Source organism: Microtus pennsylvanicus, chromosome 3 (assembly GCF_037038515.1).
Source record: "Microtus pennsylvanicus isolate mMicPen1 chromosome 3, mMicPen1.hap1, whole genome shotgun sequence".
NCBI lineage: Eukaryota > Metazoa > Chordata > Mammalia > Rodentia > Cricetidae > Microtus > Microtus pennsylvanicus.
The window spans coordinates 72,587,071-72,602,294 of NC_134581.1; the positions used below are offsets into that span (position 1 = coordinate 72,587,071).

At 41.5% G+C, this 15,224-nt stretch overlaps 2 protein-coding genes across 5 annotated transcripts in view; one reads left to right on the forward strand and one right to left on the reverse strand.

Moving 5' to 3' along the window:
- LOC142846116 (NXPE family member 2-like) overlaps positions 1-11,469 on the forward strand; it is a 42,353-nt gene extending 30,884 nt beyond the window's left edge. For both annotated transcript variants that reach the window (XM_075966028.1, XM_075966029.1), the window contains exons 5-8: positions 1,615-2,351; positions 6,233-6,294; positions 8,765-8,980; positions 9,598-11,469. In XM_075966028.1, the coding sequence (XP_075822143.1) occupies positions 1,615-2,351; positions 6,233-6,294; positions 8,765-8,980; positions 9,598-10,133 (1,551 nt within the window). In that variant the 3' untranslated portion in view covers positions 10,134-11,469. The remainder of the gene's footprint in view (positions 1-1,614; positions 2,352-6,232; positions 6,295-8,764; positions 8,981-9,597) is intronic.
- Nxpe4 (neurexophilin and PC-esterase domain family member 4) overlaps positions 1-15,224 on the reverse strand; it is a 250,000-nt gene that overhangs the window by 85,161 nt on the left and 149,615 nt on the right. The gene's annotated exons all lie outside the window — the stretch shown is intronic.

The following is a 15,224-nucleotide window of genomic DNA, read 5'->3' on the forward strand; positions in this document are numbered from 1 at the left end:
AAATAAAAATGAATTTGAAACATGATGATATTAGTTAGAAGTATCATTTTGTACAGTAGCAAAATTCCAACTTACTTCATTTGTTAAATCTTCAAGTAGTTGTGTTGACAACACTCCACAATTAACCAAAAATATTTAAACTGATGGATTTGGGGAGGGAGGTTTAGTCTTCTGAGACATGTGAGGATAAGCCCCTTCGCTGGCTGAGCACGCAGCCATCCAAAATCATCAAAGATGGAGACTGCCTGGTTCTTTCAACTGGACAGCTGTCTAATTCAGTGATATACGTGATGCCATACAATTATCTTTTACACAATTGCTTTGTACCACAACTATTTGAAAACAGATTAACTAACACGTTGAGACTACTAAAAAGCAGAATTCAAATGATCCAGTGGACAAAAACAGTAGCTTTCTGACCCTGGCCCAAGACCCTCTGTAAGCAGGGGAGTCTCCCAAGACCTGAAAGGATCAGAACTTGGAATCGTGTTTTCTTTCCATTAATTCATCATTCAGATGCTTACAGCAGCATTTATTGACTGGTAAGTAAATGTTTCACTCAACTAACTCTTTCTCTTGACCTTCTAGAAAGGGTCATTCACTATAACCCTTCTAATTGTTTGCTATGACGACCAGTGAGACAGGTAGAACATGAAAGTTAGCCTTATATGTTGCGGGTGACAATTTAAAATTCCATAGGACATACTTGACAACTGGGCATGGTGACTCACACCTTTATCCTGGAGAAAGGCAAGTAGATCTCTGTGCATTAGAGGCCAGTCTAGTCTACAAAGTGAGTACCAGGACAGCCAGGGATACACAGAGAAACCCTGCCTCAGTAAAAAGAAGGAACATATTTGGCAGTCAAAAATGTCACCTTCTTTGACTGGTTGGTACTTAACTTCAGTGACGTGATTGTACAGTCTCATTCCCAGGAACACACCATAAAGGACGTAATGCTGTATATGAAAAACTGGAGAATGTCCAAGTGTGGTATAAAGTCATAATAAGTCAATATATTCCGACTGTTTAATGTCATAGGGCCCATGGCCCAAGGTGCTTTCTTGATGGGGTACAACAAACTCAATAAAAATAAAGATCACAAAAATTATTTAGCAAGCTTTAGAAGTTATAGTATATAGTATAATTGCAAAAGCTGCTAGAACTCTATTTGGTAAAATTGCAACTTGGTAAAAATGCGAACGAGCGGTAAGAGATGCAGTACTGTAAAATAAAATTGAAGCGAGAATATAATTTTAAATATTTGCTTTGTTTTCCAGACTTTGTATAATATGGTGAGATGATTTTCATAAGGACGAGATAGATGAAAGGATGGCAAGGTGAAAAATCCTAGGTCCAACAGTGAAACCCATATTTATTATACCTACTTAGTTTTAAGCCAATGAATGATTCCGAAGGAAAGCCTCTGCCAGCAGCAGTAGACACACTATGTGGAAATCAATTCCTCTCGTTCCCTAACTGAAAGCGAATTAGAATTGATTTCGAGCCGGTAATCTCATCATACTGAAAGGCATAAAACGGGTCATACTAATTTATATTGCAAGCACCCTTTCTTAACTGCGGTTAGTAAATGTGTCCTTTTCAATACTTCAGTTTTTGTTTCACTTTAACAACCCCATCACTCTGAGACGATGGCACATCTTCAAGGGGTTCTTCCCCCCGGAAGGGCTTCAGAACGCATCAACCTCATCATCAGCAGAGGCAGAGCTGATGGTCCTGGAGATCCTGGAGAAGTTAAACCAACAGATCCCACCCAGACCCTTCACCGACCTCAGCACCACCACCAGCGCCAAAGAGAGCACCGTCACCATCTTCAACCCCCGAGACACATACTCTGTAGGCGACCAACTGGATGTCCTGCTGCTAGCCAAGGACTACTCTGGTCGCAGGAAGGAATATGGTGGGGACTTCCTGAGGGCCAGGATATTCTCCCCAGCCCTGAAGGCAGGAGCTTCTGGAAAGGTGACAGACTTCAACAATGGCACCTACCTGGTCAGCTTCACTCTGTTCTGGGAGGGCCCCGTCTCCCTGTCTATTCTTCTCATGCATCCCAGTGAAGGGGTGTCAGCTCTCTGGAGGGCACGGAACCAAGGCTATGATAGGATAATCTTCACTGGCCAGTTTCTTAATGGCACTGCCCCTGTCTTCACTAAATGCGGCCTGACCTTAAACACAAATGCTGAGCAGTGTCAGTACCTGGATGCACGGGATCATGAAGCCTTCTACTGCTTGAAGCCTCCACACGTTCCCTGTGAGGCCCTGACCCATATGAAAACCAATAATAATAATGTCTCCTACCTCAGCCTTCAGGAACAGTTCCTTTTCCGGAGGTAAACAGGGCTTCAAATTCATTAATTTGAATTAATTTGAATTCAAAGGTAGACTTTGAATCTGACCAAACCATTGAGTACATTAACTTTGACTAATCAAATTGTCATGTCTGTGTTGTGTAAGTTACTGTTAGGTTCATCCTCCAGAGGTAGCTCAGCTGCCTCTCTGGGTTACCTCTGGTACCCTTGGCTGAAAGGAACACAGCCATAACGTGCCTTTCACCGTGCGTCCATCTCGCTTTCCACGGTGCATGACAATTCCAAATTCAACAATTCTTTCTGATGCACCAGTGTTGTCTATAATGTATTCATAAAATATTGTCCCACGTACTATTAATTAGATGAGTAGGATCATTACTTGGTTTACTCTGCCCTTTAATCCAACCAACCATCAGATCCTATAAATTGTACCCCTGAACTGTGTCCTGAAGCCTACTCATGTCTGTCCGTCCCTGTTGCCTCTCTCTCGGATGAGCTCTCCTCAGATTTCAGTCAGACTGTGTCAGGGATCTCAGGGGCTGCTCTCTGGATTCTCACTCGTGTTTCTAAAACGCACATATATATGTATGTATTACATATATTATTATGTTAATAATATATAATATAATATATAATATACTAATATCGATGAACTCTTCTTTGCCTAAGAGCACTGTGAGGCTGCACAGCTCTGAAGATGAGCTCAGACTCTAAGCTGTTCCCAGGCTACTTCTTTCGCTTCCATGCTGGTTTCCTCTCTGCCAACCAACGCGAACATTTATTTCACCATTGCATTTCCAAGCCTTGGGTCAGCTGCTGCTGTCTCCAGGAAGTGCTCCGTGTCACAGGGAGAAGGACTAGGCCTGTGTTCCCGTTGCATGCTCTTCTTTCCCAACATAGCATAGCATCATACCATTCACCTTCTGAGAAGCAAGAATTGTGAGCGTATGCTTGCCATGCCCGAGCATCATTCGTTCAGTCACTCCGTAAGTAGCACTTTCTATGTTCCACGCAGAGTTCTAGGGTATGGTCATTCTCGCAAGACAGGAACAAATAAGTGAATCTGTAGCAGGACACCCAAAGGTGGCACTGACACTATTTTAAATACTAATCGGGCCAGACACTACCCCCATCTCACTTTCTCTCTGTGATTATGTTTCCTCTTCAACCTCTTCTTGAAACCTCTGCTTCACCTTCAACTTGTTTTTCTCATCAAGGTCTAAAAAAATCAAATCCCTTTATCTAATTATTTTTGTCAAAGAGGTTGTTTCCAAATAAAAAATTTACTAATAAGTAATAAAATAAGGCCTGTCTAGAGCAGCAACCCAAAGGAAGTAAAGGGTTGAGTCATGTGGGCATGGGGGAAATACGATTGTCAAGGGGGGAGGCAGTCCGGGGCAAGAGCATGCTGAGGGCTTCAGGAACTGTCGACACGGCAGGCAAAGCCTCAGAAGTCATCTGTGAGCCACAGGCCTAGTTCAGTGACATTAAGAGGGTCTCAGTGACTGTGCTGACTGAATAAAAGAGCAAGTCATATGCAACCTGAAAATGACAGAATAGATCTCCACCCTCTCCTCAGGAAAGTGAATGTTTGTCCCTTAAGCCAGGTCCGAATAGTTCCCAGGCTGAGCTGGTGACTCATTTTCAGAACCTGCAGGTCCACATTCTGGGAACTGCTGCTGTCGGAAGGCCTGGTTTTCATACCTCTCCAGCAGAGTGAACTGGATAGGCTAGAGCTCTGGAAATTCACATTCACATGTGAAAATGAACTCTTTCTCTTTTCAAGACTCCTTACCCTTCCCTCACCTTCACTTGCTTTTTCCTCAAATGCATGGGGAACCCACACCTTTATCTTCTGAGTGACAGGGCCTTTGTAAGTTTTTGTTCATTTATTTGTTTATTTTGGTTTTTTGAGATAGGGTTTCTCTGTAGCTTTGGAGCCTGTCCTGGAATTCACTCTATAGACCAGGCTGGCCTTGAACCTACAGAGATCTGCCTGCCTCTCCCTCCTAAGTTCTGGGATTAAATGCTCTCAAACATTTTTTTTAATTTGAAAAAAAAAAGAGATGGGACTGGAGAGATGGCTTAGTGGTTAAGAGCGCTTCATGCTCTTCAGAGGATCTGGGTTCACATCTCAGCACCCACATGGTGGCTCACCACCATCTAGAACTCCAGATCCAGGGATCCAATGTTATCTTTTGGCCTCCATAGACACAGATATAGATGTAGGCAAAACAGCCACACACTTTAAAATAAATAAAAATTAAAATTACAAACAGAAAATGAAAAAGGAAAAAACATAGGACTAGGTCTTTTTTTGTTTTGACTGTCTCAGAACCATCTCTTATTCTCAGAGTCAAGTCATTTGTATATAATTCCTGTCTGTCTCACTGGCTTTATCTCCACTTCTCTTAAGGCAGACTTCATTAGGCCTGGATAGGAAGACCCATCCTGGCACAGCCTCCTGCTTATGTCTCAGAATATCCAAAGTTCCCAAGTGGCTGCAAACCTGTATGCAACATTAGAGGCATTTTTTAATGTAATGCTTGCACAGATAATTATTTAAAAAGACATATTGAAATGAATACATTTATACAAACATCATATATTTTAACACTAATTTTAAGACTCGGTCAAATTTGACCTTCGGAACCAAATTGACAAAGTGTCCAGGTCTTGTTCTCTTACTTTTCCTTATTATATTTGACGTTACTTGGGTTAGATGAAAGATAATAAATGCTAGATTGTAATATGCATTATTCTCACTTGACCCAAAAACCCCTTTCTTAGGATCTGAGCAATCCTCTCTCAGTGTTGGACAAAGTCCCCTTTGTCTTCCTTGGAGGTTTCTGCAGCACAGCTTCTGCAATTCCTGCCTTCCCTCTGCTCTGGCTCTGGACAGTGCCACCCTCCACCAGCTAGAATTCATCCTTTATCAAATGAATTTAATTCATGAGATGCAGTCACCAGCTGAAGTTTTAGAATTGATACTTGGAGGTGGTGTTTATTAGGCTAGACATCTGAAATACTGGGGCAAAGCAGAGTGACTTCATTTCTATTCTCAAGGAGCTATCAGACCATGGAAAGCAGATTCCCAGTGGAGTTGAGAAGGTGAAGAGGAGGTGAGAGTAAAGCCAGAGGGGTAGATATGTTTAGGAGGCTCTATGTGGCCTGATCTTTATTCTATAGACCATTGAGGGAAAGTCATATAGAGGTTTTGTATAGGGTAATGAAATAGACTGGGCTTAACCAAAGGACCAATACAGTGATATAACAGCCTAGGTTAGTGTTGTCAAAGTGATGTCCTTGGACCAGAAGCTTGAGCTTCACCCAAGAAGTAAAAGAAACAAGCTCGTCAACTGAATTAGAAATTCTGAGAGTGAGGCTCTTCAGTTGGAGAAACACTATTCCAGAAAAAGGTTGGTGAGGCCCTGGATTACTAGAGGTGGCAAAGGGAAAGAAGATAGCTGGCATTAGATGATCATACAGGAGTGCCCAACCCTGGGACAGTGTGACACGTGTTGTGGTCTACAAATATGTTGGGCCATGTTTCTATCTTGGGATTCATGAAACATCAGGTGGGTCATGCGTGAGGGCTAAAGTTAGAGGCTGATTACACAGACAGAGAGATAGATAGATAGATAGATACATACATACATACATACATACATAGATAAATTTGGTTGATTGCAAATACCTAAGTGACACCATGGATTTGCAGATTTTCCCACTATTAGCAAAGAAACCATTTTCTAAAATATTTGTCCATCAATTTCATCAGAACATCTTAAGTGTATCAAAATAACAACAACAACCTCTCATTGAGAATTAAGAATGCTTTAAGACTGACTCTTCTAGATCTGGACAGATGTTAGGCTAACTTATTCTCCCATTTCTTGAAGGGTCAACATGGCGGTTGAAATGGTGAAGAGTTTGAGCATCACAGTCTTGCCGGGAAACAACAGTAAGTCCTGTGTGCTCTTGACACTGTATTCACAACTTGCTAACGGAAACAACTGCCTTACTTTGTGAAACCTTTGTTCTCCCTTAAACACTTTGAGCTCTGATTTTCTGGGACAAATGAGCTACCCTGGATTTTATGCTTGAAAAATACTTTTTAAATTTCTAAATAGATTTGTTTTACTGTATGTGTTTTATTAGTTGAGATTTATTTTTGTGTTATGTGCACTGGTATCTCACCTGCATGTGTGTCTGTGTAAGTAGTTGTAAACTGTCATGTGGGTGCTAGGAGTTGAATCCATGTCCTCTGGAAGAGCTGGCAGTGCTCTTGAACACTGAGCCATTTCTCCAGTCCTATTTTGTGTGTTTTCCCTGCATATATGCATGCGTATCAAGTGTGTGCAATACCAGAAGAAATCAGAAGAGGACATTGGATCTTTTGGAACTGGAAGATGTCTTGTGGTTGTTGGAATTGAACCCATGTCTTCTGCAAAAGAATCAAATGTCCTCAACCACTTAAAATATTTTCATAGCAGTTTTCATCATGAATAAGATATATAAATCTAGTGAATTGTAGCTGCCCCACTCAAAATGTCCAGACTCTATGTATTTGCCATGAGGGCTATCCTCCAAAGTCAACAGTTGGGTTCTGGTACTGTGCTAAAATATTTCCAAAGAACTGGAAAACTTCAGGCCATTTCTCCCTTGAATTCTAGATTTCCTTTTAGTCAAATCATGCCCCCTTAAGATTCTATGAGCTAGCAATTTCTATGGCTCACCTGTCTAACACATGGACATCTGTGGCTCGTACAAAGTTAACTTATAAAGTGTTGCTGTTGCCCTGGAATTTATGTGAATTTCAGTAAAGTTAATGACTTCCATACCAGTCAACAGATAGACTTTGACCCATTACCCCCTTTTCATGTGTTCAGCAAAGGTTCACCAAGGAAGGACTTACAGTTTAGAATTAACTGTGCTAAACCCAGGGGAGAGCATAGATGGGAATAAACCATGGGTCCAGATCTGCTACTACGGTCTCTACTTGGGTACCACTAGCTCTAACCAATTTTTGTATGAAAGAAAGTCCTAAGACTTTTGAGGCAACTCCAGTTGTCACCGTAGAGGAGATCACATCACATTTCTTGCCTAGACTGAGATTCTACTAAAATCAGCAAGTTTCTCACAAAATAACGCCAGGCTATGTTTGTTGGCATTATCATCATCATCGCATTAGTGATGATTAGAGTCACTAACATATCTGCTATATGTAATCCAGTGTGAATAAACATAAGTCCCTAACTTATCCCTCTGCCCCAAAGATGGAAGCAGATGATGAAAATGGGCGTTTTAGGTGTGAGTATAAAGCTGCCTATTCTAGTTTCACCTACTGCTGTGACAGATGCTATGACCAAGAGCAACTTAGGGGAGGAAGTTCATCTGGCTTAGACCTCTAAGTTCCAGCCCATCTTTGAGCGAGGGTAGGAACTCAAGCAGAAACCAGGAATCAGAGCTGCTTAATATTTCACAAAGAATTACCCCCCGGCTAAAGAACTCAGTTCTCAACCAAAGAGGTACAGCAAGAACTGTGGAGAAATCTGCTTGCTTGCTTGGACACAGGCTTCTGTTCAGCTAGCTTTCTTCTACAGCCCAGGGCCATCTGTCCAGGGAATGGTGGCACCCACGCGCTGGTCCCTCCTACATCACTTAATAATCAAGGCAGTCCTAGACAGACATGCCCACAGGCCAAGATGATCCCAATGACTCCTTAGTTGAGATTCCCCTTCTCAGGCGATTTTATTCTGTGTCAAGTTGGCAGTCAAAGCTAAGCAGTGCACCTACCTGGGCGGAACATTTAGTATAAGTTGAGGAGGACGGCCTCAGCTATGTCAGTAGTGGAGTGTGAAGAACAAGGAGACCATGGCCCTGTTTGCAGAAGACAGACCTCAGTGGGAATATTATGTTTAGTTTAGACACAATGGAATGTTTAAAATGTTATTACTTTTAACCAGAGAACGGAATTTGGACACAGACAGTGTAGGGCTCTCATTTCCCAAGTGTGTCTAAACTCTTTCATAAGTGAACATCTTCAGAATAAGGAGGCTTGAAGTTTCACCTAGGCCAATGTCATTGTTAAAATATCCATCTGGACCATTGAGCCCCACTTACACTTTCTTCCCAACTTCGGTTTGTTGTCTCACCTCCGAAAGGCTCTGGGGACGAGGTAGATGCCAAGGAAACACTGCAAAGACTCGGGAAAAACAGATTCCTGCTCTAAGAGCAAGTACCTAGTGAGAACTTTTTATTCATCCCTTGACGATGATTTCATTAAATAAATATTTGTGGACGCAAGGGAGGCAGACAGAGTATAAAGCAAAGATAGAAGAGAAAGAGGTTGAGGGGCGTATTTTAAATATCTAAAATATTTTGTGGTAATAAAAATGACTGAGTCTGGGATTTTTGTTTTTTATTGCTAGGGAATGAAACGAAGAAAAAGAAATGTCAAATCGGAATGAAGACTCCTTTCCCCAGTGGCTATACTTTCCAAGGGAGGTGGATCTCGACATTTTGTGAACAGAAGGAGTTCAGTAACATAAACGACATAAATAACTGCTTGACCAGAAAACTGATTTACCTCATGGGTGATTCCACGCTGCGCCAATGGGTGTACTACTTAAGCAACGTTGTGAAAAGTATGTCTTAGTTTTAGTTTGAAACTGGTCAACTGTTAAGGAGTTTTTTAAAATAATCATAATCAGAATTCTTTGTTTTCCTCTGATCTTTATTTTATTATTGCTTTCAATTTGGCAAACTTCTGGCTTTAAGTTGGCTTCATTTTTACAAAGGGTTTATTAATTCTTTTTCTTTATATATCTATGGATGTTTTGCATATATATTATGCCTGTGTATTATATGCCAGAAGAGGTCGTCAGATTCCCCACAACTGGAGTTCCAGATGGTTATGAATGACCACGTGGGTGCTGGGAATCTAACCTGGATCCTCTGGAAGAACAGCCAGCACTCTTCATTGCTGAGCCATCTCTCTAGTCCCAGGCTTTAAGTTTTAATAAAAGTTATATTTTAGCTATTTAATCACAGATACTAGCACCATCTTTTCTATTGATGTATTTTGATACGAACTTCAAAATTTTGTAAACGTTTTAAGGTATCTGACAAAAGTTCTCTGCCTTGTTAAAAGTAGCAGTTGCTAGTTCAGAAGTCCCCGTGGTCAGAGTTTTACAGATTGAGCACATTTCAAAATTATGCTACTTCTTTTTGTTAAGAGATTTGTTGATTTGTTTCCCATCAGCCCTAACATTCTTTGATCACCATGGAACCGGGATGTTTAAAACTCATGTCCTCCTGGATGTTAAACGACATATTTTGGTACAGTGGAAAAAACACGGCCATCCCTTTGTTACTAAAAAGCTGTTCTCTGTGAAAGACGACAACTATATCCCACGGGAAATCGACCAGGTGGCGGGAGACAGCCGCACAGCGATTGTCATTACCTTAGGCCAACACTTCAGACCCTTTCCCATCAACATTTTCATCCGTAGGGCCATCAACATCAGGAAGGCCATAGAGAGACTGTTCTTACGAAGCCCGGAGACCAAGGTGATAATTAAGACTGAGAATATCAGAGAAGTAAATGAGAATGCAGAGATATTCAGTGACTTCCATGGCAACATTCAGAATCTTATTTTAAGGAACATTTTCAGGGACCTTAATGTGGGCATTATTGACGCTTGGGACATGACGATTGCATATCACTGTGAGGATGTTCATCCATCTACCAGCGTGATTGAAAGTCAGGTTGCCATGTTCTTGAACTACATTTGCTAGACGGTCTTAAGGTGCAGAAAACATCTCTGGTTCTCCCTATGCCTCTGTCTCTCCAATCTCATATGTACTGCATAGATAATGCAATCTAACTTATGAAGAAATGAATATTGAGAATTGTAGTTAAAGGTATGTGGCAGAAAATTTACCATTCAAAACATTTTTAATCCTACAATTCAATGGTGCTAAATGAAGTCCTATGTCACACTATCATCATTAAATCCATTTTCTTCATCCCAAATAGAAACAGCAAAACCTATTTATTAAATAACCACTCACCACTTGCCCTGGACTACAGCCCTGGGCATCTACAACTATACTTTCTGCTTCTATAAATTTACTGTTTTAGACATATCATGTAAATGAAATAATAAAGTTCATGTGAATTTGTGTCTGGCTTTATTACTTAGCACAATGTCTATAAGGCTCACTCATGTCAAATTTACGAGAATGCCCTCCTTTTTAAAGAGGGAATATCATGTCTTTCTATGTATGCACTGCACTGTGCTTTCCTGTTTATTTCTTGATGAACTTTTAGTTTGTCTTTGTCTTCTGGGCATCGCATATCGCAAGGCTGTGAAGAGGGGATGCACACTTGAAGGCTTGCTTTCACTTCTAAGTTTGCTGTCTAAGTAGTCAGTCATCACTATCCATTCCTTATTTTTTGAATGCTCTTTTATTATTTATGTGTACTTGTGAGTGTGTCTGCTAGTGAATGTCAGATGTGTTCGGGGATGCCTGCAGAGGTCAGAGAGGGATTCCGATCCTCTGGAACTGGAGTTACAGGTTGTGACTTGCTGGATGCCGGTGCTGGGAATCAAACTCTGGTCCTCTGAAAGAGTGGGACCCCTCCAGCCACCGTTATCCTTGATTTACAGGAATGTGCAGCCCAGAAACACATAGCTCAACTGATCTGTTCAGAAAGAATGTAACGCATAGAAGGAAAAATTTCAGGACCACAATAGCAGTTGTCTTGCTTAGAAAAATTCGTTAAGGTTTGATAACCAGTTGTTGCTTGGATTCCAAGGCGATTTAGCAGCCATACTCCAAAGCCTGCATTCAGACTCCCTGAGTAAATTAAACCGACAATTCTGATTCTAGCTGCCCCAGGAAGTGTGTGTGAGAGTCCCTCCAGGGACCTCACAAGACTTCAGAAAACACAACTATCTACTTCTCAAGACTTGGTGTATTTTTTTTTATCAAGAATAATTCCCAATTTGGCTTGTGTTTGTGAGTGAAAAGAAGTGAAACAATAATATTGCAGAGTTATTATAACTGTCGGGTCATATACCTGTGGACCTGCCTCTAAGCAACTCACAATAAAAACATGAAAATCCAATCTCTCTTTCAGGTTGATTTTATTTTTAATTGGGTGGGTGGGTGGGTATGGGTGTGTGCATATGAATGCAAGAGCCAAGGAAACCAGAAGAGGGTGTTAGATCCCCTGGATCTGAAATTACTTAAAGGCAGGTGTGAGCTGCCTGATATGAGGCTAGAAACTAAACTCAAGTCCTCTGGGTCTTGTCCCTTTCCTTTCCCTTCCCTTCCTTTCCTTTCCTTTTTTTTGTGTGTATATTTGTGTGTGTGTGTGTGTGTGTGTGTGTGTGTGTGTGTGTGTGTGAAAGGGCAACTTCGGGTGTTTGTCAGGTGTCCCCCCCTTTCCTACTTTTGATATGGTTGAACTTCCAATCTCTGCTTTACCACCGCCTCATCACTGGATTTGTAGACATATATCACTAAAACAAAAAGGTTCGGGGGAATCGAACTCAGGTCCTCACACTTGCAAAGCGTGCGCTTTCCTAACTAAGCATCTCCCAAATCCCTCAAAAATTACTCTTGTATTGCGCTCCTGACTGGTTCTCAATCTCCCATTGGAAGCTTCGGTATAAACTTCATGGTTCTTCCAAACATTGTGTCATTAGTTGTTTAAGTTTTTAATCTACACAGCAAGAGCCCCTCAGGTTCCATCATCAGAGTTTGGATGTGATTTGATTTCTATTTTCCTTGCCCTGTTTCTTCAAATGCACTGGAGCTTCCTTAAACCAGTTACAACTGGCTTTCTGTAGACCCTGTTCCTCACCTAACAACCTGCATGCTCTAACTGAAGCTATCCCAGAATAACTATTATTTGTCTCCCTGTACAGTTGTGCTGGATCACATGATAGACATAGTCACTTGTCATTGTTAAAATTAAAACTCAACTGAATCTTTCTTCAGGAGCCCTGGTCCCATTCCGAGGGATCAATAGCCACAGTGGTGGGGGACCCTGCACCACAGCAGTGTTTCCTTAAGCATTTCTTTAGACAGTACTTTTCATGTTTTGTTAGAATATTTGGGTGTTTTCCAAATACAAATCTAGTGTCACCTGAGGAAATGGCTCAGCTGGGAGGCATGAGGTCCTGGTCTGATGGTAAGCACCACATAAGCTGGCCAGGGAGGCACATGCGTGTATCCCAGCATTCAGGCCACGGTGGCACATGTAGTAACCCCAGCATTCAGGAGATGGAAGCAGGAAGGTCAGGAGTCTAAAGGTCATCCATGGCTACAGAGCAAGCCTGAGGCCAGCCTGGGCTATAAGAGACCCTGTATCAATCAATCAATTAGTACATTGATAGTTTAAATATTTTATGCTGAATTAAAAAAAAAGCTACCAGATGTTGGTGGAAAACTCCTGACTTTAAAGTCATTTGCTTCTTACTTGTCTTTTAAAAGAAATCTTGGGATCTAAATAGCTCCTAGTGTTCCATCCTTGATGTGGTAGCTTTAGGTTACAGTGGATACTGACTATGCTGTTAACATATAATGACTTGAGCAAGTCGTTTCAATTCATAGAAATATTCTTTACTGTTATTATTAAGCCTTTTTGGAAAACCCATTTCTGCACAATGGAGTGAAACAAAACTAGAAATCAATAGCAGAAGGAACAAACATCTCATGATATGTAGAAGTTAAACCGTGTGCCCTTACACAACCAGTGGGCCAAAGAGGAAAACACAAGGGAATTCTAAAACTGTCTGGGAACAAAGGAAGATGAAGCCACACACTGTCAAAGCATATGGGGCAGAAGGAAAGTGATTGCAAATGGGAGGCTCCTAGCAGGAGATGTGGCAGTCAACCACCTGACTTCACATTTTGAAGACCTATACAAAGAAAAAACTAAACCCAAGTAGGCAGAGGAAGGAAACAAAGTTTAGGAGAGAGAACGGTGAGGTAGACTATAGGATAAACATAATAGAATAAGTTGCTTTGTTGAAAATGTAAAATAACAACAACAAAAACCTTTGCAAGGAGAGAGAGAGCAAGAGAGAAGGGAGGGAGAAAGAGACGGAGGCAGAGAGAGCACTAAAATTAGAAATGGAAAAGCATACATTAGAACTGATGGCACAGAAATAAGGCCTATGAAGGACGACTACAGACAGTTATGTTCTGGGGCTCAGTGAGAAAGAGCACTGGCTGTTCCTACAGAGGACCCAGGGTCAATTCCAAGCACCCACACGGAGGCTCACAACCATCTGTAACTCCAGTTCAGGGGATCTGATTCCTCCTTCTGGTCTCTGGAGGCATCAGGCACATCCATGGTCTTTAATAAAAATCAATCAAAAAAAAAAAGAAAGAAAGAAAACCTTGAACATTCTGAAAATCACTGATAAGAACTAATACAGTTAAACAAAATCTATTTTAAGGGTGGGACCCTGTTAATGTCCCCTTTCCTGTTAGCATGCTTATTAATATCACCACTGTTTGGGTCTTGTTTAGGTATCATGGGTGTCACTTCCCTGCCATTTCTAGGAGACACAATCTCATATTAGACTTCCCGGTCCTCTGTCTCCTATAATCTTTCTGCCCTCCTCTTCTGCAGTGCTCCCTGAGCCTCAGGTGTAGGAGCTATGTTGGGACTGGGTACTACGTGGTCACTTGTCTCATCTGAGACATGCCAGATATCTCCAAATTCTCAGGTGGCAGTTTGCTCTCATCTGCCTTGAATGGTGTGATCATCCTACCTGCCCTGTGGCGTTTCTCATACGGAGTGATGACTCTATTTCCTTTGGTGGCTGAATAGAGATCCTCAGAGGCTTCAGTCAATGGCTGCTTGGGCCCATTGCTCTCTGGGCCTTTGGTGAGGTAGAATCATGATAGGGGAAGAGTATGTGGTGGGGGAAGCCACTACCCCTCTGGAGGGGCTCCAGAGGTCTCCTTCAAGATACCCCTGGTCACCTAATTTCCCTCCACTGGGACCCAACTCCTGAAAGAAGTTTCACCACCTCTCAGGGGAGCCACAGGCTGGGGACTGCATTTTAAAGATGGAGATAAACAGGCTTTTAGGGGACATTCTAGATACAACTGGATTAAAAAAAAAAGACCAAGGAAATTGAATAGATTGTTTTTCAAAGAAGACATATAAATGGACTATAAACATATAAAAAGATGCTCAAAATCACTAATCACTAGGACAATGTATGTCAGTACCCCAATGAGATGTCTTCTCTCACCCATCAAGATGGTTGCTCTAAAAGGAGCAGATGTTTGTGAGGGTGTGATGTAGAGGCCCTTGGGCATTGTTGATAGGAATGGAAAACAGGGCAGCCATTGGAGAAAAGGGAGATTCTTTCAAAAAAATCAACACAAAGCTTCTTTATGATATAGCAAAGTCTGCATTTCTATTCAGAAGAATCCAACACAAGTTCTCAAAGAGGTGCTTGTGGGACAGTATGGGGAACTTACCTTTCCCTGGTACTGACTGGGCGGTGGTAAGCAATGCTAAAAGTATTGTTAGTGTTCGTGGTAAATTATGTATTACAAACTCTTCTTTTGATGTTCATTTTCCTGTAATAACAAGAACATTAGAGGATGGGCAATTTGACCCTTCTATCTTGACGTTGGTGTCTTGAGCAAATGAGTTGTCAGACAGCACCAGATACCTGGGACACTATGGACACGTTGAGAAAACTACCTAACAATCACAGCTTTTACCCCAGCTCTGGAATTCACAGCCTCAGTCAGGGCCATCATAAACCACTTATGTCAGGCTTTTAATATCATTAACCTTTGAAATTATGATGATCTATAGTCATTTCCAAAATCAGAAGGGAGCAT